At 35.8% G+C, this 25,936-nt stretch overlaps 1 protein-coding gene across 3 annotated transcripts in view; it reads left to right on the top strand.

Annotated features, from left to right (window-relative positions):
- The window catches only part of CTDSPL2 (CTD small phosphatase like 2), a 72,267-nt gene that overhangs the window by 23,799 nt on the left and 22,532 nt on the right, over positions 1-25,936 (top strand). Inside the window, exons 3-8 of one of the 3 annotated variants that reach the window (XM_049706732.1) lie at positions 12,165-12,303; positions 12,706-12,777; positions 13,838-13,984; positions 19,674-19,886; positions 23,900-23,978; positions 24,275-24,386. In XM_049706732.1, coding sequence (XP_049562689.1) covers positions 12,165-12,303; positions 12,706-12,777; positions 13,838-13,984; positions 19,674-19,886; positions 23,900-23,978; positions 24,275-24,386 — 762 coding nt within the window. Of the gene's footprint in view, positions 1-12,164; positions 12,304-12,705; positions 12,778-13,834; positions 13,985-19,673; positions 19,887-23,899; positions 23,979-24,274; positions 24,387-25,936 lie in introns of all 3 variants that reach the window. The other 2 variants (XM_033435584.2, XM_004273914.3) reach the window with 2 other exon arrangements.

Below are 25,936 nucleotides of genomic sequence, written 5' to 3'. Positions count from 1 at the left end.
TTAGAATTAGCTTGTCTGTTTCTCCAGAAAAGCCTACTAGAATTATAATAGAGATTGTATCACATGTAGATCATTTAGTGAGACTGGACATCTTAACAATATTGAGTCTGCCACTTCATGATCGTGATATATCTCTATGTTAATATAGGTGTTCTTAATTTTTTCCTGCTGATATCAAGGTCTTACACACCTTTCATTAGTTTTATTCTTAGACATTTGATGTTTTACAATGCTGTTTTAAATGATGTAATACATTAAAGTTTTTACTTTCTGTTTGTTGCTAATATATATAAATATAATTTATTTTTCTATATTGACCAGGTACTATGTGAAATTGCTAGATTCACTTAATCATTCTATTCTTTAAGATTTCATAGTGTTTTATACATACATAATCATATACCAGATAACCATAATTTTCTTGTTCTTTTCTGATTTTTAGGCCTTTTATTTCTTTTTCTTCATTTATTGCATTGGTTAGGACCTCTAGTACATTGTTTAGTAGAAGTGGTGAGAGCAAACACTTGTTACTGATCTTAGGGGAAGAGAGTTTGTTTACATTAGGTATGATGTTAGCTAAATGTTTTCCGTAGTTATCTTTTATCAGTTTGAGGAAGTTCCCTTCTGTTCCTAGTTTGCTATAAGATTTTATTATGTTGTTGAGTTTTATCAAAGACTTTTCTGTATCTATTGAGATATTCTTCAGATTTTCCTCTTTTAATGTGGAGTAGAACATAAATTTTTTTGAATGGAAAACCAAACTTGTATGGCTGGATTTGATTTGCTGCTGGGTTTGTTTTTAAGGATTTTTACATCTGTGTTCATGAGGGTTTTGGTCTGTAGTTTTGATTTGTAATGCTTTAAGATTTTGGGATCAGGATTATTCTGGTATCATAAAACAAGTCAAGAACTGTTCCTCTGCTGCTTTTTTTTTTCTAAAAGAACTTGTGTTGACTAAGTATTATCTCATCCTTAAATTATGAGTAGAATGCACTGATGAATTCTGGAGAGGGATTTCTGGAATGTGACTGGGATTTCTTTATGGAATAGCTTTTATTATAAATTTGATTTCTTTAATATATATGGGGTTGTTTAGCTTTTCTATTTCTTCTTCAGTTTTGGTCATGTGTTTTCCAAGGAATTTGTCTATTCATCAAAGTTGTCAAATTTTTAGGTGTAAAGTCTTTGCAGTATTTCTGCATTAACCTAATAATGTCTGCAGGATCTGTAATGATATGTTCCTCTTTTCACTCCTGATGTGAATAATTTATGATTTATCTTTGTTTTGATCCGTTTTGCTCCTAGAGCTTTATCAGTTTCATTACTTTTTCAAAGAACCAACATCTGTCTTTGTTCATTTTCTCTTTTCTTTCCAGTGTCTGTTTAATTGATTTCTACTTTTTATTTTTACTATTTTCTACTTTATCTGATTTACTTCTACTTTTCTAACTCATAGAAGTGGGAGCTTAGAATAGGAATTAGTAAACTTCTCCTGTGAATATTTCAGATAAGTGATACTTAAGGCTTTGCAGACTATATTGTCTGTAATTGCAGTTACTACACAACTCTTCCATTGTAGACAATACATAAATGAATGAGCATGACTTTGTGTACTGATATTTGATTTTCGTCATAATTTTCATGAGTCATAAAATATTATCGTTCTTTTCTTTCCCCCCCCAACCATTTAAAAATATAAGAACTACTCTTGGTTTGCTGGCCATACAAAAACAATGTGCTGGACTTGGCGTTTGGACTGTAGCTTGCCAGCCCCTTGCTTAGGTCATTAATACTACACCTTAATTTTTTTCTAAGTCAAGTATTTAAAGCTATGATTTTCAAAGTACTGCTTTCCCGCACATTCTGATTTTATATGTGTGTGTGTGTGTGTGTGTGTGTATTTTTTTGGGGGGGGCCGTGTCATGCGGTGCATCTTAGTTCCCCGACCAGGGTTCAAACCCGAGCACCCTGCATTGGGAACACGGAATCCTAACCACTGGACCGCCAGGGAAGTCCTCTGACTATATTTTTGTTACCTTATTTGTGATTTATTCTTTGACCCATAGATTATGTAGAAATGTGTTATTTAATTTCCAGATCAGATATTTGGGCATTTCTTAGATATCTTCTAATTGTTTATTTCTAATCTAATATTATTGTTATCCAAGAATATACTCTGTATGATTTCATTTCTTTGGTGTCTTGATATTTTGTAGCATATAGACTATTTTGGTGAATGTCTTATGTATTTGAAAAAATATGCATATTCTGGAATTGGTTAGTGCAGTTCTATAAATATCAGGTCAAGTTAGTTGATAATACTCCAGTTTTCTGTGTCTTATTTTAAATCTCCAACTCTTAATTGTGAATTTGTCTACCTTGTCTTTCAGTTCTGTCAGTTTTGCTACATGTGTTTCAAAGCTCTGTTAGGTGCATACACATTTATGATTGTTGGTTGTAAATTGTTCTTGTTACCACTGTGAAATGTCCCTCATTATCTCTAGTAATATTATTTGCCTTGAGGTTTACTTGGCCTAATATTAATAAAGCCCTACAGTTTTCTTGCTTACCATTTGCATGATACACCTTTTTCCACCGTGTATTTATATTTAAATTGGCATGGTTAGTCTGTTTACATTTAATGTAGTTATTAATATGGTTGAGTTTAAAGTCTCCCATCTTGTTATTTATTCTGTGTTTATCCCATTTGTTATTTGTTACTCTGTTCTTATCCTGCCTTCTTTTTGATGAACTAGTTATCTTTTAGAATTCCACTTTTTCTCCTATATTGACTTTTTAAAAATTAACTTTATGGGGTATAATGAAACACAATAAGACACACTGATTTAAAGTATATGTTTTCATGAATTTTAACAGAATTGTACACCCATGACCAAAAAGTACCCTTGGAGTTTTTGCAGTCTCACAGCATCACCCTAAACACCATTGATTTGCTTTCTATCATTATAGATTGTATAAATCTTTTCTAGAGTGACCTATGAATATAACATGTCTTGCTTCCTTCACTCAACATAAAGTTTTTGGATTCATCTATGTTACTGCATGTATCCGTAATTTATCCCCTCCCTCTCCTGTACTCCAAGTAGTATTCTGTTGTATGAGTATACCACATGTCATAATTTGTTATCCACTTGGATTATTTCTGGTTTTTGGCTATCATGAATGAAGTTGCTATGACTATTTCGGTCTTGAATCCATGTGTGGGCATATATTTAGGTTAAACGTGGGTAAATAACTAAGATTGGCATCGCTGGATTATATGATATATGTGTGTTTTTTTATGGTAGCTTTATTGAGATACAATTCACATACCATAAAACTCACCCATTTAAGGTATAAATTCAGTTGCTTTTAGTATATGCACAGAGTTACGCAGACATTACCACAGTCAATTTTAGACCACTTTTATCATTCCCCAAAGAAACTCTGGACCCTTTGGCTCTCACTTGTCAGCTCCACCTTCCAGCTTAAATTTTTTTCTCATTTGTTGGGGGTGACTTTTAAAATCTTCTCTTGTGATTTCATTAGTAGTGCCTCTTGAGCAAGTGGTTCTTAAACCTTTTGAACTTCGGGTCCTTAACCTTCTTATAAATGATTGGAAACCCTAAAGAACATTTGTTTATGTGGGTTATAGCTGTCAATATATCTCATTAGATATTAAAACTGAGGAATTTTGAGAATATCAAAATTATAATTCTAAACCCTACATGTTGATACAAATAATATTTTAACTATTTTCTAAAGACAAAAAGGAAATTAGTGGGAAACATGACATTACAGTTTTATAAAGCTCTTTAATCGAAGCTTCATAGAAGGTAGTTTGTTGTCATTGAAGCATATAAAGAAAATCATACATGTATTTAGAAAAGGGAAGAGTATTTTAATATTCTTTGTAGATAATTGCAGATATTATACCAAAACTTGACAAATTGTATAGTATCTTAAGTTCTTGTTCCAAGATTGAATTTGAGAGCGCTACAATGATCTTTTCATTGGTCTGTCTTGCGCTTGGAATGAATCTTTTATCTATATATGATTTTGTAACATCATGCACTGATTATTTGGAAAATATTGGTTCACTGAATTATGTAGATCTTCCACATATGTGTCCACATTGACATAGTTCATTATTTAATACTTAAAAATCACATTTCTGAACAACCCCACTGATCTCAACAGAACAATCTTTAAGTATTGGGAAGCTGTCAGTCTCATGGTGCTTTGTCCAAGTTTTCAAACATCTCAGTTTTTGCTTGAATGCTCAAATTTTATTGTTGGCAGCAAGAAGTATCGGTTTTTCTTGAAGTGACATGCTTGCTTTGTTCACTTTTCAGAAAATAATCTACTTCAAGTAAAGATAGTTTTCTATCAGAAAAAGTGGTCTAATTCAGCTTACAATTCAGTCACACAAATGCTTTTTCTCAAGACAGTTGTGGAAACACAGTTTGCAGCAGAAACGCTTTGTGTGTACTTCCCATCTTGTCATACAGAATTGAACACATATTTAAGGGTTGAGATTTAATTAATTTTACAGCTTCATCATGGACCTTCCTAAGTAGAGCTGGCTTTTTTTCCCCCATGCGGGTGCATGGCAGTGAAAAATAACTATTGGGTGTCAGTGCCTTGATTTGTGCTAAGGTGGCAGTAGTTATAAACCATTTTTTTTGCACAGTCATTGCAAATTTTGGCACAAGTTATTCTAGGATAAATTGAGATGTAAAAAAATAATTTACCACTTGTGTTTGTTATCATGCATTCACAGTAAAGACAATTTTTGATGATTAGTTGATACTAGTATCAGACAAGTACAGTCAAAACAGAAAGTCCAACCACATTAGTAAGGCTAAAGTACAATTCAACACACCAGATTTTAACTCATTTTCTGTATTTACAGTTAAGTGTTTAATTCAGTGATTTACTTTATCATGAGAAAGTGGAAGTGCCTGTTTCTTTTATTGACTTTTTTTTTTAAACATACACTCATCTGGAAGGTAGGACCTTCCAGATTCATAATTTATATATTTATTTATTTATGGCTGTGTTGGGTCTTTGTTGCTGCACGCGTGTTCTCTCTAGTTGTGGTGAGTGGGGACTACTCTTTGTTGCAGCACGGGGGCTTCTCATTGTGGTGGCTTCTCTTGTTATGGAGCACGGGCTCTACGCACGTGGGCTTCAGTAGTTGTGGCACGTGGGCTCAGTAATTGTGGCTTGTGGGCTCTAGAGCACAGGCTCAGTAGTTATGGCGCACAGGCTTAGTTGTTCCACAGCATGTGGGATCTTCCCGGACCAGGTCTTGAACGTGTGTCCCCTGCATTGGCAGGTGGATTCTTATTCACTGCACCACCAGGGAAGTCCCTCTTTTATCGACTTTTATTGAGCAGGCTTCAGCACAAACTACTGTGCAAGAGTTTATAAGTCTCTCATAAGTTATGTACACTTCTTCGAACAATGCAATATGATAACTTTTTAAGATATCTCATTGGGTTTTGTAATTTAAGTTTGAAAAACTGTAACTTTTTGGCTTTTAAAGATCTCATCATGTGTACATTTAAAATATTGAGTTTCTGTTTTTAAAACGGAATGATTGTTCTCAAATGCAACTGAATCGGCACCATAATTCTATTTGAATATGTTCTATTGCATAAGACAACTTAATTTTACAGCCAAAGGGACATTAGTTTTATCATATTTTCATTTGTGATTTACAGTTTCGTTCAGTTATTTCTTAGAGTATATTCCCCCCTTTCATGAGTTAGAGAATTCTATGTCGGTTTCTTTTTATCACTTGCAGTAATGGATTGAATTTACAAGTCGCCCAGCTCCAGTTTTCAATCCAACAATCCATTCTTAGTTATAAATTATAAATTTTCTTTTATTTAAAAAGAGTTACTAAATTCTAAAATAACTGTTTTAGGTGAAATTTTAAAAACCAAATTTAATAATATTGCAAAGCAAAACAAGAGTACTCTTACTATGTTTCCGTATATACATAGAGAGAGAGAAAAAAAATAAAACTTTGAGACTTCAGAATAATTTATTGGATCATAATGAGACTACAGAGATTATAGCAGGTATTAGTGTTGAAGACAGTAAAGGCACAGTAGAAATATTGAACACAAAGATCTTTTGTATTTACTCATAGATTTGCCTTAGTGGTATTCATTCCTTATTGCAAATTTAGGATCCCATCTGGTATTATTTATTTTATGCCTAAAGAACTTCATTTGTTATTTCTTGTGAAGATCAGCTGGAAATGAATTGTTAGCTTTTCTGTCTCAGAATGTTTTTAAAGTGAACAATTTAAAAAATTTATATATTTACTATCTCTTGCCAATTTTTCTTAACAGTTTATATATTCTGAGCCTGTAGCCATTACATACTATCTTTTTTTTTTAATTACAACATGTGGTCTGATAAAGTATGTATGTATGTATGTATGTATGTATTTATTTTTGCTGTGTTGGGTATTCGTTTCTGTGCGAGGGCTTTCTCCAGTTGTGGTGAGCGGGGACCACTCTTCATCGCGGTGCGCGGGCCTCTTACTGTTGCGGCCTCTCCCGTTCCGGAGCACAGGCTCCAGACGCGCAGGCTCGGTAGTTGTGGCTCACAGGCTTAGTTGCTCCGCGGCACGTGGGATCCTCCCAGACCAGGGCTCGAACCCGTGTTCCCTGCATTGGCAGGCAGATTCCTAACCACTGCGCCACCAGGGAAGTCCTACATACTATCTTTTAATCTTCATTTATCTTACACAGGTTCTACATGTGTTCTGTATGTTTAATGCTTATCCTCAGTCCTCTAGTTATGATCTGTAGTCATTTTTGTTGTTGAAAGCTCAATTTCTGGTAGATGCCACACAAAGCACTCATGGGCACTATTATCTGAGTTCTGTGCTTAAAAATCAGTTTTACTGAATATGAAATCCTTGTCTCACAGTTTCTCTTCTTGATTTTTTAAAATATTATTCCATTTTCTTCCAGCATAAAAAGCATTGCTTTCACAGTTTGATGGTACTCTAATTTTCCCTATGTAGATAAATGGATTTTGCCTTGTTCTCCAAAGGATTTGTTTCCTTTAAATTCTGTTAAGTTTAGGATCTTGGTAGTTGTTTTTTGGGGTTGATAGTTTTAGTTAAACAGTATAGTCTGGGAATTTCCTGGTGGTCCAGTGGTTAGGACTCCAGACTCACTGCCGAGGGCCCAGGTTCAGTTTCTTGTTGGGGAACTAAGATTGCACAAGCTGCGCAGTGGTTGCAGCCAAAAATAAATAAATAAATAAATAAACTAGTGTACTCTTTCAGTATGTAATTTCAGATATTTTATTTGAGGAAAACTTTCTGATATGCTCTTGTTTTGGCTTCCGTCTCGGCCTACTGTTTTCTGTCTGTTGGATCTTCTTTGTCCATATTCAGTGCTTGACACATTTTGATGTCTTAAAATCCAGCCCCCCTCCCCCATTTTACCTTCTCTTTCTCTTAAAGGCATAATCTATTCTATTTACTCACTTCTATGTCTGTTCTAGTTTAGTCTTTATTTCCAAAATTTTTTTTTTCATTTCTAATTATTTTGTTCTGTTACTGAGTTTTTTCTAACTCTGATGTATATGTCATATCACTTTCTTAACTTTTTTGGTCTTTTTTGAAATAAAGGTATAATTTTTGTCTGTTCTCGTGTGCATTTTTTTTTTTTTTTTTTTTTTGGCCACGCTGCGCGGCACGTGGGATCTTAGTTCCCCGATCGAATCCACACCCTCTGCAGTGGAAGCGCAGAGTCTTAACCACTGGACCACCAGGAAAGTCCCTCTTATTTCATCTGCTGTCATTAAATTGGCCTGCCATGCTTTCAATTGAATATCTGCCTGTTAGCTATTTGGGGCTTCTCCTGTTCTCAGATGTGTCACATGCCATGTTGCATTCCTTTGCTTTCTTCTGCACTGGTACAGATGGTTACTCCAGTGTTATGACTGTTGGTTTGTTCTCATCTGCTTGGAGTTTGGGGGAGAAACCTTGTTTCCTGCTTTTGTTGTAAATTGGCTTTTGGGGTTTTGTTGCCTCTTTAGTTCTCTGTATTTTTCCTTTGAGATTCAAAGATTTAAGAATACGACCTTCCCAAGATTTTCCCTTTAAAAGCCTATCTTAAGAGGCAACTTTGAAAAATACAAATTCCAGACAAGACATTGTAGGGTTATTAAATTTTAAAAATGTACAGTAATGTAGAAATCTTGTTTTTCCTAGTTCCTCTTCTAAAAATCATACTATATCCAAAAATGTCCCCAAATTATATACTTGAATGTTTAAGGAAGAGTAGGATTTGGTGACACATTTCAGAATTGGAGCATCATCAGACATTTGAATGCATTATTCTGAAGGGTGGAATTTTATTGTCAATGACTGCAGACCTTGAATCCTGATCTTAACAGCTTCCTCTTTCTCTTTAGAGATATAAGCTCAAGTATTTGAATATATTCTCAATTGACCACAGTATAACCTTTTCTGTTATATGGGGCACCTGCATATTATCAGTTAGCTTATATACTATTGGTAAATAGGGAAGTAGTTTCAGTATAACATGGGTGGGTTTTGGTTTATACGTGATTTTTTCTAAACTGGACAGGGGGATCCTGAATAATGGGGGTAGAATTTTATACTGCACAGAGTTTTTAATTAAAAGTGGTAAGCTGTGTAAGGGGTTCCCTTTCAGAGAGGTACACACTGGTCTAGCAGGGACTCTTCTTTTCATATGGCAGTTTGCATTTCCTTTTTTGTCCATTTTAGCAGTCTTCCTGGCTTAAAGCTCCACTTCTCAGCTCCCATAAACCCTCGTTTCTACTTCTTTTTTTTTTTGCGGTACGCAGGCCTTCCAACGCTGCGGCCTCTCCCGCTGCGGAGCACAGGCCCTGGACGCACAGGCCCAGTGGCCATGGCTCACGGGCCCAGCCGCTCCACGGCATATGGGATCCTCCCAGACCGGGGCATGAACCCGTGTCCCCTGCATCGGCAGGTGGACTCCCAACCACTGCGCCGCCAGGGAAGCCCCTCTACTTCTTTGCTTCTAATACCTTTATATTAAGCTCTGAGGAAGCATTTCAGCTGCTCTTAGCTGCTTAACTGGGGTGTGCAAGTTATCTCTGGAGGTTCCAATCATTGGTTTTCTTAGTGCTGTGGTTACAGAGTTACAGGGGCATTGGCTGATCTGCCCCAATGTACCCCTCTCTACCCTTCTGGACCCATTTTTTTCCCCATAAGCCTTGTTATTTTTAGGGTTGCAGAGTGCAAAGTTTCCAGGAATGTATGTATGTATTTACATTATACCAGATGTACTAAGAAACTTCAAGAAAATGCTGGAGCTTAGTGTAGTGAGGCTTTACAGCATTGTTTCTGTTCTTGAAGGACTTTATAAAAAGAGCCCCTATAATTCTCCTGTAATAAAGATCCAGTGTTTGGGATTTGAGGCTTCCTATTCATCATTTTTAAATGCAGGGGAATAATAAACAGTAAAAATTTGAGGAATTATGTTGTGGATCACTGAGGCTTTATTTTGTGCTAATGAGATTGTTTTGATGAACCTACCTAAAATTAGAGAAACTGGTGAGTAAATGTAAAATTCTGTATTGGATGATACAGTATTATCTTTTTTCTGTTTTGATCCTGGTAGGGAATTGTAATTTGGGCCATTTACAATATCAAGGTTTGTTTCAGAAATAAAAATATTCAACTTACAGAAAATGCATAGTAGTATACTGTATTATTATTTGTTGTGGAAAAATCTAATCCTTATCAAAAGATTTTGGGTACTTTCCTTAAAACAGCAAGGAATTATAGGCCAGTATTACAGTAATGGAAGAAGATTGCTCATGTGATGGATGACTCTAGAAAAATTGTACAGATGAGGAAGATGGATGTATAAATGGAGAAAAATCAGGTTATTGCATGGAGTATAATATTTTAGTTAAGTCCTGATAAACCCATTGTAAGTTGAAAATGTTGTAAGCTGAAAATGCACTTAAGACACTTAACCTACTGGATGGACATCATAGCTTAGCCCAGCCTACCTTAAACATGCTCAGAACACTTACATTAGCTTACAGTTGGGCAAAATCACAAGTGTTGAATGTCTTATGTAATTAATTGAATACTGAAAGCGAAAAACAATAGTTGCATGGATACAGAATGGTTATAAGTGTGTCAGTTATTTACCCTCATGATCAAGTGGCTGACTTTGAGCTGTGGCTCACTGTGGCTCACTGCTGCCGCTGCCCAGCATCACAAGAGTATATAGTACCTGCAAATGGCTAGCCCGAGAAAAGACCAAAATTAAACATTCTAAGTACAGTTTCTACTGAATACGTATTGCTTTCACATCACTGTAAAGTCAAAAAATCTTTAAGTCAAACTATGATAAGTCTATATTGCAAAAATAGTGTAAACTGGTCATGTGGATTTGCCCCATATAAGGAAATGAATAGAGAGCTTTGTTAAGGAGTAGACTCCTTAGTGTTAATTTGGACATTTTGAGAATTGACATTAGGTGTGTGGCAGTGGCAGGCCCTATTAATTTTGTGTCATTTTTGGGACTATGTGATAATGCCAGCAAATTCCAGTGGGGTTCGCTCAAGGAAATGACCCCTGTTCTTTTGAGTAATTCTAAAAGTAAGGAAAATTGCTGGAAACTTAGACCACATTGTGAGATTCAGTATTTCAGTAGCATGAAAATTTAATGGACCCTGGGGAAAGAATCTGAATTGTGAGGATGCTGTAATTATATTTGTGTATTGTAATAACGTTAATAAATACTCTTATGACTGTCAGATTTTTTCTGTGTTTTCTTCTACTGTTAGGTATTAATTCTGTTTGTTTCTCCTGGAAATGAAAAAAGAGGAGAAAGCATATTACAACATATTTTATCTTTTTAAAAATCTGGGCTTCCCTGGTGGCGCAGTGGTTGAGAGTCCGCCTGCTGATGCAGGGGACACCGGTCCAGGAGGAACCCACGTGCCGCGGAGCGGCTGCGCCCATGGGCCATGGCCGCTGGGCCTGCGCGTCCGGAGCCTGTGCTCCGCAGTGGGAGAGGCCACAGCAGTGAGATGCCCGCGTACCGCAAAAAAGAAAAAAAAAATCTGAGCATAGTTGACATACAACATTATATTAGTTTCAGATATATAGCATGATTCAATTTGTTTTTTGGTTGCGCCACACGGTATGTGGAATCTTAGCTCTCCAACCGGGGATTGAACCTGTGCCCCTGCAGTGGAAACGTGGAATCTTAACCATTGGACCGCCGGGGAAGTCTGATTCAGTATTTTTATATATTGCAAAATGATTACCACAATAAGTCTAGTTAAAATCTGTCAGCATACGTAGTTACAGAATTCTTTTCTCTGATAACTTTTAAGGTTTACTCTCACAGCAATTTTCATATATGCAATACAGTATTATTAACTGTAGTCACCGTGCTGTACGTTATATCACTGCAACTTATTTATTTTATAACCTTTTGTACCTTTTGATGCCTATCACCCATTTCACTCATCCCCACCTCCCTGCCTCTGGCAACCACCAGTCTGTTCTCTGTATCTGTGAACTTGCTGTTTTTGTTTTTTGTTTGTTTTTGTTTTTTAATTCCACATGTAAGTGAGATCGTATGGTATTTGTCTTTCTCTGTCTGACTTTTTTCACTTAGTGTAATGCCCTTTAGGTTCATCCATGTTGTTGCAAGTGGCAAGAGTTGATTCTTTTTTATGGCTGAATAATATTCCATTGTTTATGTATGTATGTATACGTGTGTGTCTGTGTGTGTTATATGCATATATACATATATATTCACTGCATTATTTACAGTAGCCAAGATATGGAAACAACCATATCTAAGTGTCCATCAATTGATAATGGATAAAATTGGCTATTGTAAATAATGCAGTGAACATGGGGGTACGTGTCATATTTTATCATTTTAAAAGTGTAACCTGTAGGGAATTCCCTGGCGGTTCAGTGGTTAAGACTCGGTGCTTTCACTGCCATGGGTCCGGGTTCAGTCCCTGGTCAGGGAACTAAGATCTCACAAGCTGCGTGGTGTGGCAAAAAAAAAAAAAGTAACCTGTAAAGCAGAATGACTCTGTTCAATGCATGTTTTTCCCTCTTATATCTTAAGGAAGAGAGAGAAAATCCTTCAAAACGGAGTAGAATTGAACGTGATATAGATAATAATTTGATCACATCAACACCAAGAGCAGGAGAAAAGCCTAACAAACAGATATCTCGAGTAAGACGGAAAAGTCAAGTAAATGGAGGTTTGTTAATGTTTACATATTGCTTTATTAGGTGTAAGCAGAGTTCTCACTTGACATGTTTGTGTTCTGTTTTTAAAAATCTACTTTGAGCAATTTCTGCCTTATTTTTGTAATCTCCTTTGTATTAAATATTAGTGGCATGAAGTAAATAAAAATTTACCTTCCTAATGTAAATCTACTTTGATGAATTAAAGTGACAGAGGCAGAGCAACTAGCTTTATAGTGTTTAGCATGAAAATGTATATGAAACTCATTTCTTAAAGCAGTAATAATTGTGACTTAATTTATTTGAAATATGTACAAAGAATTTGTTTCTGGATTATGGAATTTCAGAGCTATAGAGGGGGCTTGGAGCTCTCAGGTCCGCGGTTCTCAACTAGGGGTGTTTTTGTCCCCTAGCAGACGCTTTTCAGTGTATGAAGACCTTTTTGGTTTGTCACAACCTGTGGAGGGATTGCTACTTGCATCTAGCAGGTGAAGGTCAGGGGCACTGCTAAACATCCTACAATGCACAGGACATCCTCCCATAACAAAGAATTATCCAGCCCAAAAGCCAATAGTGTTGTTGCTATTTATAAATCCTGTTCTAGATCAGTACCTTATTGTATTGCTGACAAGCTCCTCAAAGTCAAAAAGGAGAAAAAAAAGATGGACAAGCAGAGAAACCTATACAGAATAGCACTTTAGAGCATGGAGTGCTACCTTTTAAACAATACTGTTTTAAACACAGCAGTGATAATAATTTCCTACCTCTTTCCTCTTAATGCAGTGATGTATCTCCATTGTTAGAATTGACCATAAGGGAGAAAAGGGATAAACAAGTTAAAAGAGCACTAACAAAGAAGGAAAGAAATGTGCTAAAGTTGTGGAGGGTCAAGGATAATTTATTAAGACATTTGTATTTTATATTTTCCCAAAACCCATTAAATTTTTTTTATTTATAAGAAACTTAAAAAAAAAACTGGTTATTCTTCCTAACTACTCTGAAATGGTGCCTCACAATATCCATAAGTAGTTTTTGACACTGCTGTATATATAGTCTTCTGCTTCAGTAGAAATAGTTGCCTCTATTTATTTAGCTGTTACTCATTAGAAATAGATTGGGGGGTAAGTTTTGTGAAGTAGGCAGCATCCCAAAATGTAAATAAACAAAGACAAAATCTTGCATTTGTGTTTTTCATATTGTAACTTGCTTGCTTTACTTACAAAGAGTTTTATTTCATTTTCTGTTACACTGTGTTGATTTGAAGACTTTCAGTCTGTGTAATTCCAGATATAAATCTACTTTGTAAAAACTCAGTAAATTTTAGCATTTATAAACCATTATAAATAAATTTGTTATAAAGATCATTTGATTTACAAGTGATTTACCTCAGGATTTCTTGAAATAATAAGCTTTTTAACATTAATGTTCATCAGTTTTCCTTATGTATTTTGAGGGAAAAAGTTATTTTTATAATGAATCGTTTAGAATATATTTATGAAAGTCATGTTTTCTAGATTGCAACTATTTTTGTTGTTTCTTTCTTAGAAGCTGGTAGTTATGAAATGACAAATCAACATGTAAAACAAAATGGAAAATTAGAAGATAATCCTTCCTCTGGCAGTCCTCCAAGGACTACATTGTTGGGGACCATATTTTCTCCTGTCTTCAACTTTTTTTCACCAGCAAATAAAAATGGTAAATATAAGTCATTAACCATAATTTGGGTTTAAAAGATTAATCGTTTTCCTGGCTTTTTAAAAGATCTGTTTGATTTTTGGGGCATATTTTTGTTAGCATCTTATGTTTGTTTTCAGTCTCGTTAAAAATACACAGACTTTTTTTTTTTAAAGAATATATTTTCTTTCTTTTATATTTATTTACTTTATTTATTTATGACTGCATCGTGTCTTAGTTGCGGCACACGGGATCTTTTGTTGCGGTGTGTGGGCTCCTCATTGCGGCATGTGGGCTTCTCTCCAGTTGTGACATGTGGGCTCTGTAGTTGTAGTACACAGGCTTAGTTGCCTCGCAGCAGGTGGGATCTTATTAGTTCCCTGACCAGAGATTGAACCCAAGTCCCCTGCATTGGAAGGTGGATTCTTAACCACTGGACCACCAGGGAAGTCCCCAAAATACACAGCTTCTAAAAGGCTTTTTTTTTTTTTTTTTTTTTTTTTAGTGACTGAAATAAATGTAGGTTATGTTTAATTAACTATCTGAAAAGCTAGATGATAAACTTTGGGCTGGAGGGAAAGTATTATTTTTTCTGCGTTGGGATGACTTCTGCATCTTTAGAGAGAAGCATTTTCAATATTCTAGATTAGTAAAGTAGAATTTGTTGAATATTTTGAGTGAGTTGAAACCAGATTTTTTTTTGGTAATACAATTTATTTTTATTATCATTTGCTTGTTTTTTTTCCCCCGTAGGGAATCTTCAGTTTAGACAAATAGTAAAACTACCCTAATTCACATGAATTGAAGGTTCCCGTTGTATGCCTTTGCAAAAAAATTAAAAATGGCCTCTTTCTCAAAATATCTTTTTAAAATTATCTGGTGTCCTATTTTTTCTGATAATTAATGTCTAATTTCATACATGATAATTTAGTCTCTAGATTATTTGAGGGCAAGAGGTCATGTCTTTATTTTTACATCTACCATGTTGTTTGATACAGTACTGGGCACATGGGAAATAGGCATTAAATACCTGTTGCCTGATTTCTGGATGATAAAGCAATTTTTAAAAGGCAGAATGGTGCACTGTAAAATCAAGATGATGTAGGGGCAGAAATAATGTATATTAGCACATTAAAGGACTGTGAAGTCCTAGAATAGAAACAAAAAACTACCTTTAACTTTGTTTAACCCAGTATTCCCTAGACATATCTGACCAAGTACTCTTCTATGGAACATCTGTTAACATCTTAACATCTTTTAGAACTAGTGCCTCCTAAAACATCTTTGGAAATGCTGGGGTAGTGGGAAAAGAACAGGCTTTGGAGTTAGATAAACTTGTTTTAAATTTGTTCCCAGCTGCCACTGTTTACTTATGTTATGCTGGACCAGTTCTTTAAACTCTTGAGCCTCTTAATCCATGAGAAAAGGTAATTATACTTAAATGTGAGGAGTGAAGATTCCAGTTCACTCAACAAATATTGAGCATCTACTATGTTCCAGCCATTGTGATAAGTATAATAAATTTTTATAGGTGCCTTGAGAGAGGTATGGAACAGTATTCAAAGAATGGAATGGTCCTGTATTCTGGGTGGTGGCTCACAAAAGGCTTCATAGAAAAGCTGAATCTTGAAAGATGGTAAAGGGCATTCCATGTAGAAGGAGCAGTGTAAGCAAAGGTACAGTGTATTTCAGAAACAAATTAGTTTGTCACAGATGGAGCATCAGATTTGAGGAGTGCATGGGAAGGGATAAGATAGGACAATTATAAAGAAGTCAGATTATAGAGCCAATTTTGTAGGGTTTATGAACTTTATCCTTAGTCATGGGGGGATGAATGAAAAGTTTTAAACTGTGAGTAATATGAACAGATTTATGTTGTTTTTTAAGTTTACAGATTTTATTTTTTTTTAATTTACTTTATTTTTGGCTGTGTTGGGTCTTCGTTGCTGTGTGTGGGCTTTCTCTAGTTGTGGCGAGTGGGGGCTACTCTTTGTTGCAGTGTGCGGGCTTCTCATTGCGGTGGCTTCTCTTGTTGCGGAGCCTGGGCTCTAGGCGTGCGGGCTTCAGTAGTTGTGGCTCGCAGGCTCAGTAGTTGTGGCTCACAGGCTCTAGAGTGCAGGCTCAGTATTTGTGGTGCACAGGCTTAGTTGCTCTGCGTCATGTGGGAGCTTCCCGGACCAGGGCTCGAACCCGTATCTCCTGCATTGGCAGGTGGATTCTTAACCACTGCGCCACCAGGGAAGCCCAGATTTGTGTTTTCTAAAGATCTATTTGGCAGTAGCATGTAGGCTAAATTCTAAAGAGGCTGGATGCAGGGAGAACATTAGTAGACTTGTAGTCCATGTGAGACTTCATACAACCTTACTTGTAGTATTAGAGAAGAAAAGAAGGATCAAAGATACAAATGGACAAATTTTGGGAACAGATTGGAGGTGAAGGAAGAGAGAGAGTAAGATGTACACATTAGATTTTCAAGAGAGAAAAGTAAGTTCCTGGGAGATAGATAATTGAATTTAATTTGGGCCATGCTGAGCCTGAGAGGCCTTGAAACAACCAAATAAAAATGTCTACTAACAATTTGTCATTCAAGTATGGGGCTTAGAAATCTGAATAAGCAGTAGAGCATGGTATTATCAGCTTACAAATATTAATTGAAACCAGTGGACTAAATGGTCCATTTGGTTCATCAAACTAAGACCAGAATCTTGGGGAAAGACATTTAAGGACTGGACAAAGCTAAAGAAGCCAACAAAGGAGAAATGGAGGAAACCAGGAGAAACTGAGTCATAGAAGCCAAAAGAAGAGACTGTCAAACCCAGGGTCAAACAATTGTAAAGATAGAAGGAACGGAAATGAGCATTGAAAAGGTATCATTAAACCTGGTAATTAACTGGTCATTGGTTTCGTTTGCCAGAAGAGTTTCAGAGGAGTGATTGCAGTTGGCAGCCTAATCCATGGGTTAAAAGAGTGAAATGGAGAGTAAGAAAGGGATCAGCACATATAGATTACTGTTATGAGGAACCTGAATATGAGAAAAACTAGAGAGGTCATGAAGCCTCAAGGGATGTTTTGTATTTGTGAGAAGGAAGCATGTTGTTAAGCCTCAGGGAAGGGTCTAATAGGTTGAACATAAGGGAAAAAGGAAAACTAATGAAGAAAGTTTCTAGGATCTACTGATAGGGATGGGATCAAGAGAACAGGTAGAAGGATTAGAATTGAAACAAGGAGAATAGACATTTTTCTCTGATGCTGGAGGAAAGAACGTTTGGGCAGCAGTAGTTCATGTTTGATAGAATTTTTTCTTTGAAGGAGGACATGGTATCATTTTGCTGAGATGGTCCTCGTGGCAGGGATTGAAGAGAATGAAGGTTTAGAATGTTTGCTATTTGGTATAAGTAAAAGAAGCTGAATGACTCACACACAGAAATACTGAGCAGCATGCTATAGGCGTAGCTAAGATTAGAGGATTTTACTTGGAGTACAATCAGTCTTTATAATTCTATTGTTTTCTTTATTACCTGGGTCTAGTGCCTGAGAAGCCTGTTAGATTGATTCAAGAGGGATTTCTATGATGAATGACAGTGGAAAGACAAGGAAGCGAGGACAGTGAGGCTGCTGGCTTGAGAGTGGTTTAAATAATACACCATGAAGTCTAACTAGATGAGGAGGGTGGAGAAGAAGCCATTGAGGGATGTGTTTGGATAAAAGAGATTGGCTTTTATCAAACGTGAAGATCACATGTAATAGAAATATTAGATAGATAGGTAGATAATTAGAAGATTAGGAGGTCGTGGTAGGAGATTAATTATTTGAATTATAGGTTTCAGAGGTGAACAGTTTCTCTGTGATAGTGTCCAGGTTTTAGCCATGGTAATAACTACTAAAGAGCATTAGGAATGTAGATGGGGCTAAATAGGGCAAGACCTTTGAGGGTTAGTTATTGGATGAGTCATTGACATCACCTGCAATAACTATATAGGCATTTAATAGAGCAGTAAACTGGTATCTAGGTGTTAAATTCCTCTGAGATTGAGAGAGGATGCTGGCAGTAGATGGTAGGTGACAGCAGAGGGCATAAGCGAAGAATTGTATAGCCAGGTGACAGCAATCTCAAAGGAGCAAACATTTTTACACATTAGTGGAAAACCAATGATCTGGTGGCGGCAATGGAGGTAAATGAATTCTGATTGAGTAACAAGTATGGGAGAATAAACAGCTTTGAGGGAAGGGTATCAGGAAAAGATATCTTTTGGAAAGAGGTTAAATGTAAGGCAATGAGGGAGAAAGAATATTCTGTGAGGAAGTTGAGAGTTATTGGCGGTTGATTTTGTTGTTGACAGTGACATTCGGAGGATTTCATAAAGAAATGGAGACTTGGGGTCAGTCCATAGTGGAAGAAAAATTAGGCAGTGGGTTCATCTAGGGGATGGTTGAATATAATGAGGAAACTAGCTTCTATCTTTGTTATTGAGATGGAATTTCATTGAGAAATTGTTCTTGTGTCTTTGAATAAAAAGGTTCTCATGGTTAGGGGAACAGTTAGCTTATTTTTAGAGAACTGTCTCTGGTTTAAAAATTACAACTGCACAAAATGGCTAGGATGCTTAGTACTAGAAAGATCAGGAGCTGTTTGAGGATAATGGAAAATTTTGTGTGTGTGTGTGTGTGTGTGTGTTGTGTGTATTGCCCAGCACATAGTAAGCACTTAATAAATGATATTTGCTTTAATGAAGAGAAGTTCTGTGGTCAAAAATACTATATGACAGTTGACCCAACAACAACATGGGTTTGAACTGCACAGGTCAACTTAATACAAGGATTTTTTTCAATAAATACTATAGTATACAATCTGTGGTTGGTTGAATCTGAGGATGTGGAACTGTGGATATGGAGGGCTGACTGTAAAGTTATTCTCAGTTTTCTGACTGCGTGGGGGTCAGTGCCCCTAACCCCTATGTTGTTCAAGGGTCAACTGTATATACTTCAGAGTTCCTAAGAGACTGGATCTTAAATGTTCTCACCACAAAAAAGAAATAATTATGTGGCAGGATAGAGGTGTTAGTTAACGCTCAGTTGGTAATCATATTGCAGTATATAAAGTATTAAATCAATACGTACACCTGTAACTTACACAATGTTATGTTAATTATATCTCATTTAAAATTTTAAAGTTCTAAATTGACTTGTTTGACTATAAATGGGTGTTTCTAAGCTATTTGAACACTCTTAAGAAAAACTTTGCTCACAAATATTACTCTAGCTTATAATAGTCTTATTCCTTATTTTTGAAATGTCTAGTAAAGAGTCACTAAATAATGGTATCCTCAGCTTTGTTTCTGTTCCATTTAGTTTTTCTAAATATTTATGAATTTTTATTGAATATATTTGACATATAACATTGTATAAATTTAAAGTGTACAACATGTTGATTTGATAACTTATATATTGTAATTTGATCATCATCGTAGTGATAATTAGCATATACTCTCTATCATGTTATATAATTATTCTTTCTTTTTAGTGGTTGGAGTAATTAAGTACTAGTCTCTTAGCAGGTTTGATGATTATAATACAATGTTGTCTGTATTCACTATACTGTGCATTAGATCTCTAAGGCTTATTTATTACTTGTTTTAAGTTTGTTCCCATCTTTCCCCACCCACTATGAGCTTTTAAGTGACGATTAATGTACAATTAATCATGATTTCAGGAACATCAGGATCTGATTCCCCAGGACAGGCTGTGGAAGCTGAAGAGATAGTAAAACAGCTTGATATGGAACAGGTGGATGAAATCACTACCAGTACTACTACATCAACTAATGGAGCAGCTTACTCAAATCAAGCAGTTCAAGTGAGGTCATCAATAAATGGTTTAGAAGAAGCAGAAGAAACAGTTAATCGTGATATCCCACCCCTTACAGGTAAATAAGATTCCTTTTTTCTTATACATTTTCATGAATAGTTTGTAAAAATACTACTGTATTTTTTCTTAAATAGGCAGATTAAATGCATAAGTTTTTCTTCCTTGAAGTTAATAAAATTAACACTGGAAATAAAACTTTTCCCCCCAAATCCAGTCATTTTGAAATTGAATTTTTTTAAGGTTATTTTACTGCATATTAGTCACTTTACAGTTTAATTATGTGTACCGGTCTTACCACTTAGAGAAATTTAACACAGCTAACAAAATAATATGCTTACATTTATGAACATATTTATTATAATTGCACGAGTCTTAGATCCTTAAGGTCTGAAGTCCCTACATAGAGGTAGTCTCATACCTTCAGATTTGTTTCATATACAGATGACATTCCCAAAGAAGAAGCTTCTGTTCTTGGGTCTCTCCTATACACAAACTTTGCAGCCTAATCCTGGATGCTTTTAAAGCCCTAACATAATTGTTAGGTCCCTGAGCCAGTTGTTATGGAAATGTAGAAACATGTGAGGTCAGCATTTGTTACTTCTGAGGGTTAGATAGAGGTGGTAGATAGACCACTTCTGAGGTGGTAGATAGACATATAAGGCTAAAAGATGAAATTGTATTCCATTATGATTAAAAGCAGAAATAAAACTGAGGATGGACATCTTTTCCCAGAAGGAGAAGATCTTAGACTTTTATTTTAGATTTGTTTGTTTTTCCTTGTGGTGCCAGATATTTGAGAGAGCCTAGTACATATATATTGGTTGAGAAATAAGTTTGGCAAAGGAAGCAAAATGATGATCTCTCTGATATAAAGGGGAAACTTGAAAAAAAATCATTGAAACAGCATGATAACATTTAAAGAAAAAATGCATACAACTATGAAACTTATATACAGTGCAACCCTGTATCAGTATGAAGAGAAAAGCAACATAATAGAGTTAAGGTTTATTTTATTTATTTTTTAAATTTTATTTATTTTTGGCTGTATTGGGTCTTCGTTGCTGTGCGCGGGCTTTCTCTAGTTGCAGTGAGTGGGGGCTACTCTTCGTTGCGGTGCGCAGGCTTCTCATCGTGGTGGCTTCTCTTGTTGCGGAGCACGGGCCCTAGAGTGTGCAGGCTTCAGTAGTTGCGGCGCGTGGGCTCTAGAGCACGTAGGCTTCAGCAGTTGTGTCACGTGGGCTCAGTAGTTGTGGTGCTGGGCTTAGTTACTCCGAGGCATGTGGGATCTTCCCAGACCAGGTCTCGAACCCATGTCGCCTGCATTGGCAGGCAGATTCTTAACCACTGTGCCACCAGGAAAGTCCAAGGTTTATTTTAAATTTGTCAAATAAGGAATTCCCTGGCCATCCAGTGGTTAGGACTCTGTGCTCTCACTGCCGAGGGCCCGGGTTCAGTCCCTGGTTGGGGAACTGTTGGGTTGGCCAGAAAGTTTGGGTTTTTCTGTAAGATCTTGAGGGAAAAACCCTAACAAACGTTTTGGCCAACCCAATAAAATCCCCCAAGCCGTGTGGTGCGGCACTCAATCAATCAATAACAAATAAAATGTTAATATTGATAATGTTTAATTATAATGTTATAATTTAAGAATAATACTGAACCTAACAAGCAAATCTAATGCTGATTACTTTGCCTGTTGTTACAAGCTAGTGAATGATAAGGTATAGCACAGGCTTCAGACGTGCAGGCTCAGCGGCCATGGCTCACGGGCCCAGCCGCTCTGCGGCATGTGGGATCTTCCCGGACTGGGGTACAAACCCGTGTCCCCTGCATCGGCAGGTGGACTCTCAACCACTGCGCCACCAGGGAAGCCCTGAAGCCAGGGCTTTTGACTTCTTTGATGTTTTTTCTGTTTTTGTGCTTCTATATAAACCTTTGTACTCGTTTTTTTCTGACAACTGTGCCTACCGGGAAGGGATTTCTATAACTTTAGTTTCTAGAGGGGAATAGTAAGATTTACTCCATTTGTCTCATTCATTCGTTTTTCTAACATTTAATTGAACACGTACTTTTTGTGATGGGCACTATTTATAAAGATGACTAAGATGTGCTTATTGACCCTGAAGAGTATATGATCTAATTGATGAGCCAAGTATACACAGAAATTACTGTACAGTGTGGTGAATGTTGTTACAAATAAATGAGCAAAATATTGAGGTGGCACATTGCAGTTACTCTGGGAGGATCATGAAAGGAAGAAGTAAAAGTTTTGCTGATCTTCAAATATGAGTATGAGTGACAAAAGTGGTACTTTTCCCCAACTTCAAGAACGTAGCCAGAGAGAACAAGAAGGAAGGAGGCTGGCTCTACCATTTACTTATCTGTGTGACTTTAGATAACTTATTTAAGCTCTCTGAGACAGTTTTCTTAGCTTTAAAATGGCAATAATAATTTAGAGCTTTGAAGGCTAAATGAGATGAAATATGAAAAATGCTTAGCATGGAGGTGCTCGAATACTAATTACTTCCTGTCCCCCTTTCTCTGAGATTAATAGGAATTTGAAATAGTAAAGTGGTAGGAAGATATATTTTTCCATTTGTCCCCTTGTGCTAATGAACCGTTACTGGCATAAAGTTGTTAGAAATGAACAAAAATTCTGCTTTACATCTGTTGTCATTTATTGAACATACACACTGTATTGGCTCTGTCTCAGAAGGTATTAATACATGGTAATAGCAAAAAACATAAGTTTTTATCCTGAAAGACTACTATCCACCAGTATTCCATTCCTATAGATAGAGTACAGCAATTTTTATTGAGGCCCACTGTCTTAGTCCTTTCAGGCTACTGTAAAAAACTACCATTAGACTAGGTGACATATAAACAATAGAAATTTATTTTTCATAGTTCAGGAGTCTAGGAAATCTGAGATCAAAGCCCCAACAGATTCAGTGTCTGGTGAAGATCTGCTCTCTGGTTCATAGATAGCTGTCTTCTTACTGTGTCCTCTTATGCCAGAAGCTCTGCAAGCTCTTTGGGGGTCTTTTTTAAAGAGCATTAATCTCATTTATGAGGGCTCCACCCTCATGACCTAATGACCTAATGACCTCCCAAAGACTCCATCTCTAGACACGATCACATTGGGGATTAGGTTTCAATATATGAATTTTGGGGCAACACAAACATTCAGTCTCTAGCATCCACCTTAAACTTTCATCTCCAAGACATTACCTGTTTAGCTTGTAAGTTAACATTGTCTCAGTGAATTTAAGTTGTAAATATTGTCTTAGAAAATTCCTAACATAATTTCTAAAGCTTTATCAATTGATCAAATTTTAATTCAAACTTAGAATGGACTATGTGTCGTGGAATACAGAATTGTTTCTTGATTATTTTTAAGTTGCTTGTAAATGAGAAGTAAAATAATGGGTCTTCTAAAGCACTGATTTCTATATACAGCATAATTTCTTAACTTTTAAGATCATAGACAACCTTGAGAATCCTGTAAAAATGTACATAAAACATTTTTTCATAAGTCTAGGGGTTTGTAGACCTCTTAAAGCCTGTTCATGGATCTTAGGTTTAAAACTACCTTCGGGATCTGTTGTCAGCACACATATATTGACTGCCCGTATGTACTGTGCACTTTGTGAAGTATTACTGCTATGAGCACCATGAAATTTTTATGGTTATACATACAAACATCATCCAGTTAGAAATGGAAATTTTGTGGAGTGTATTTTCCTAATAATACACTCCACAGTGTAAGTAGTAAATAGTAGGAAATAGTGTAAGTAGTAAATTTTCTCTTAGCTGTTAGGGATTTAAATTTTGCTAGCCATGATATAACTTGCCACTTTGTATGTAATGGTAAATTTTTCCTTTGGATCCAGAGTTAGATCTATGTGTTTATAAATTTACTTTTAAATACTGTTTACAAATTATTTCTGTCTTATCTTTAACCTAAAATACACAGGGCTTCAGGAAGATCTTAATAAAAGCAGTAAAAATGTATACTTCATGGAAGCATTAAGTGAGTAAAAGCAACATTTTGTTTTTCACTTTGTTAAATAGCACCAGTAACTCCAGATAGTGGTTATTCATCAGCCCACGCAGAGGCCACCTATGAAGAAGACTGGGAAGTATTTGACCCGTGAGTTTTTTTTTTTTTCCTTTCTCTCTTTGAAAGGAATGAAAGTACATGTGTAGAGGGGTGGCTAAATGGTATATTGCAAAGAGCATTTGACCTGTAGGTATTAATACTTTGCTGAGTTACTGAAATACTAATTTGTATATTTTCAGTTTTACTTATGTGTTTTATAAGTTTGGTTACTAGGTTTAAATATGCATTATTTAATTAAAAACTTAAAGATGGGCTGAATTTAGTAATATGTTTTATATTTACAAAAAAGTAGAAATGTTGAAATTTTCTTAAAATTTGATTTATAGCTATTATTTCATCAAACATGTTCCACCACTGACAGAAGAACAACTAAATAGGAAACCTGCCCTTCCATTGAAGACAAGAAGCACACCAGAATTCTCCCTAGTTTTAGACTTGGTAAGTATATTATCTGTAGAGTTAGGGAAAATAAAGGCATTAAATTCTTTTTAAAAATACTAGCCCAAAATACCTAAAAGAATACAAGTGAATGAATAGCCTTACACATACATTTACTATAAAAACATGTCTTAGGTGTTCTGAAATGTTTTTATTTTAAGCACAGTCTAATGCCAGGGCCTCCCCAATTTGTTGGTTTCCAGTACCCTTTGAAAATAAATTAGGCTTTCTTTTTCTTTTTCTCCCCCAACAACCCCCGCTATTTCACTATTTTTCTATTTAAATTAAATTAATTATTGCCCCCATACTCCTATACCCTTTGTTTTGTTTTTTAATCTCCCAATAAATTCTAATTTCATGGCTAGATTTCAACCTTTTTGGGGGGTGGGGGAGTCCCAGTCATGTTCCCCTGAAGGACCTAGGTCTTAATGAGTTAACCTCATGCAAGACCATACTCCTTTTCTTGTTCCTTTTTTGGGGGGAGGGGCAATCTATGTAATACTTAATACTAAGTATTAGTATTATCTAATACTAATAACTTTATTAATAGACTCTCAAAAGCATGACTTCTTAATGCTGACTAATAAAACCTTTAATATGCTCTCTTGGTGTGAATTTTAAAATGTATATTTTTTTAGGGTACCAGAAGAGCTTTGAAAACTGAATATCTCTTATCTTTTCCTAACCAAATTTAATATATGGTCACCATTATTTACCATCTGCCGGCAATTTCTTGATATTAGCAAAAATATGTATCTATTATATAATACTGGAAAACATTTTACTATTTAAAAGCCTTTGTTACTAGTAACCTATAGTTGGAAATGTGGTTTAGTTCTTATTAAAAAAATTTTTTTTATCTTAAGGAAAAGCATATTTTTAAAATCTTAACTAGCATATATAGTTGTTTTGAGAGTTGAGCACCTTAGCCTTTGCCTAGCCAAAGAGATATAAATAAAATAGGCATCCAGAAGGCTTAAGTATTTAAGGTGTTTATTAGAGGATAAGTAGGCAAAAAAAGAGAAATTTTGAAACTGATTATGAGTAGTTTAGATTTGATATACAGAAACTGAAAAAGATTTTGCTAGATTTTTATGTTAGCAGTTGATGTCATGATAGCAAGTTTGGCCATATAATTTTTAATCCAATGTGGAGGTAAATAGAGAGGGAAAGATAAGAATTGGTGAGCATAAATGAGTAATTTTACAGAATTGGGTAAAGAAGAATGATCAAAATTTAGATAGGCTGTAGATGAAGAAAGTAGAATTAGCTATGATTCGATTATAAGAAAGAGAATACCTTTTTTAAAGATACTAAGGGAATACCTTGAATTGTGTACTCTGATATGCTATTAAAAGAAAATGTGGGTGGACCTAGAGTCTGTCATACAGAGTGAAGTAAGTCAGAAAGAGAAAAAAAAATACCATACGCTAACACATGTATATGGAATTGAAAAAAAAAAATGGTTCTGATGAACCTAGTGGCAGGACAGATATAAAGATGCAGACGTAGAGAATGGACTTGAGGACATGGCGGGGTGGGGAAGCTGG

The sequence above is a fragment of the Orcinus orca genome, chromosome 2 (assembly GCF_937001465.1).
Source record: "Orcinus orca chromosome 2, mOrcOrc1.1, whole genome shotgun sequence".
NCBI lineage: Eukaryota > Metazoa > Chordata > Mammalia > Artiodactyla > Delphinidae > Orcinus > Orcinus orca.
This window is presented reverse-complemented; position numbering and strand designations above follow the sequence as displayed.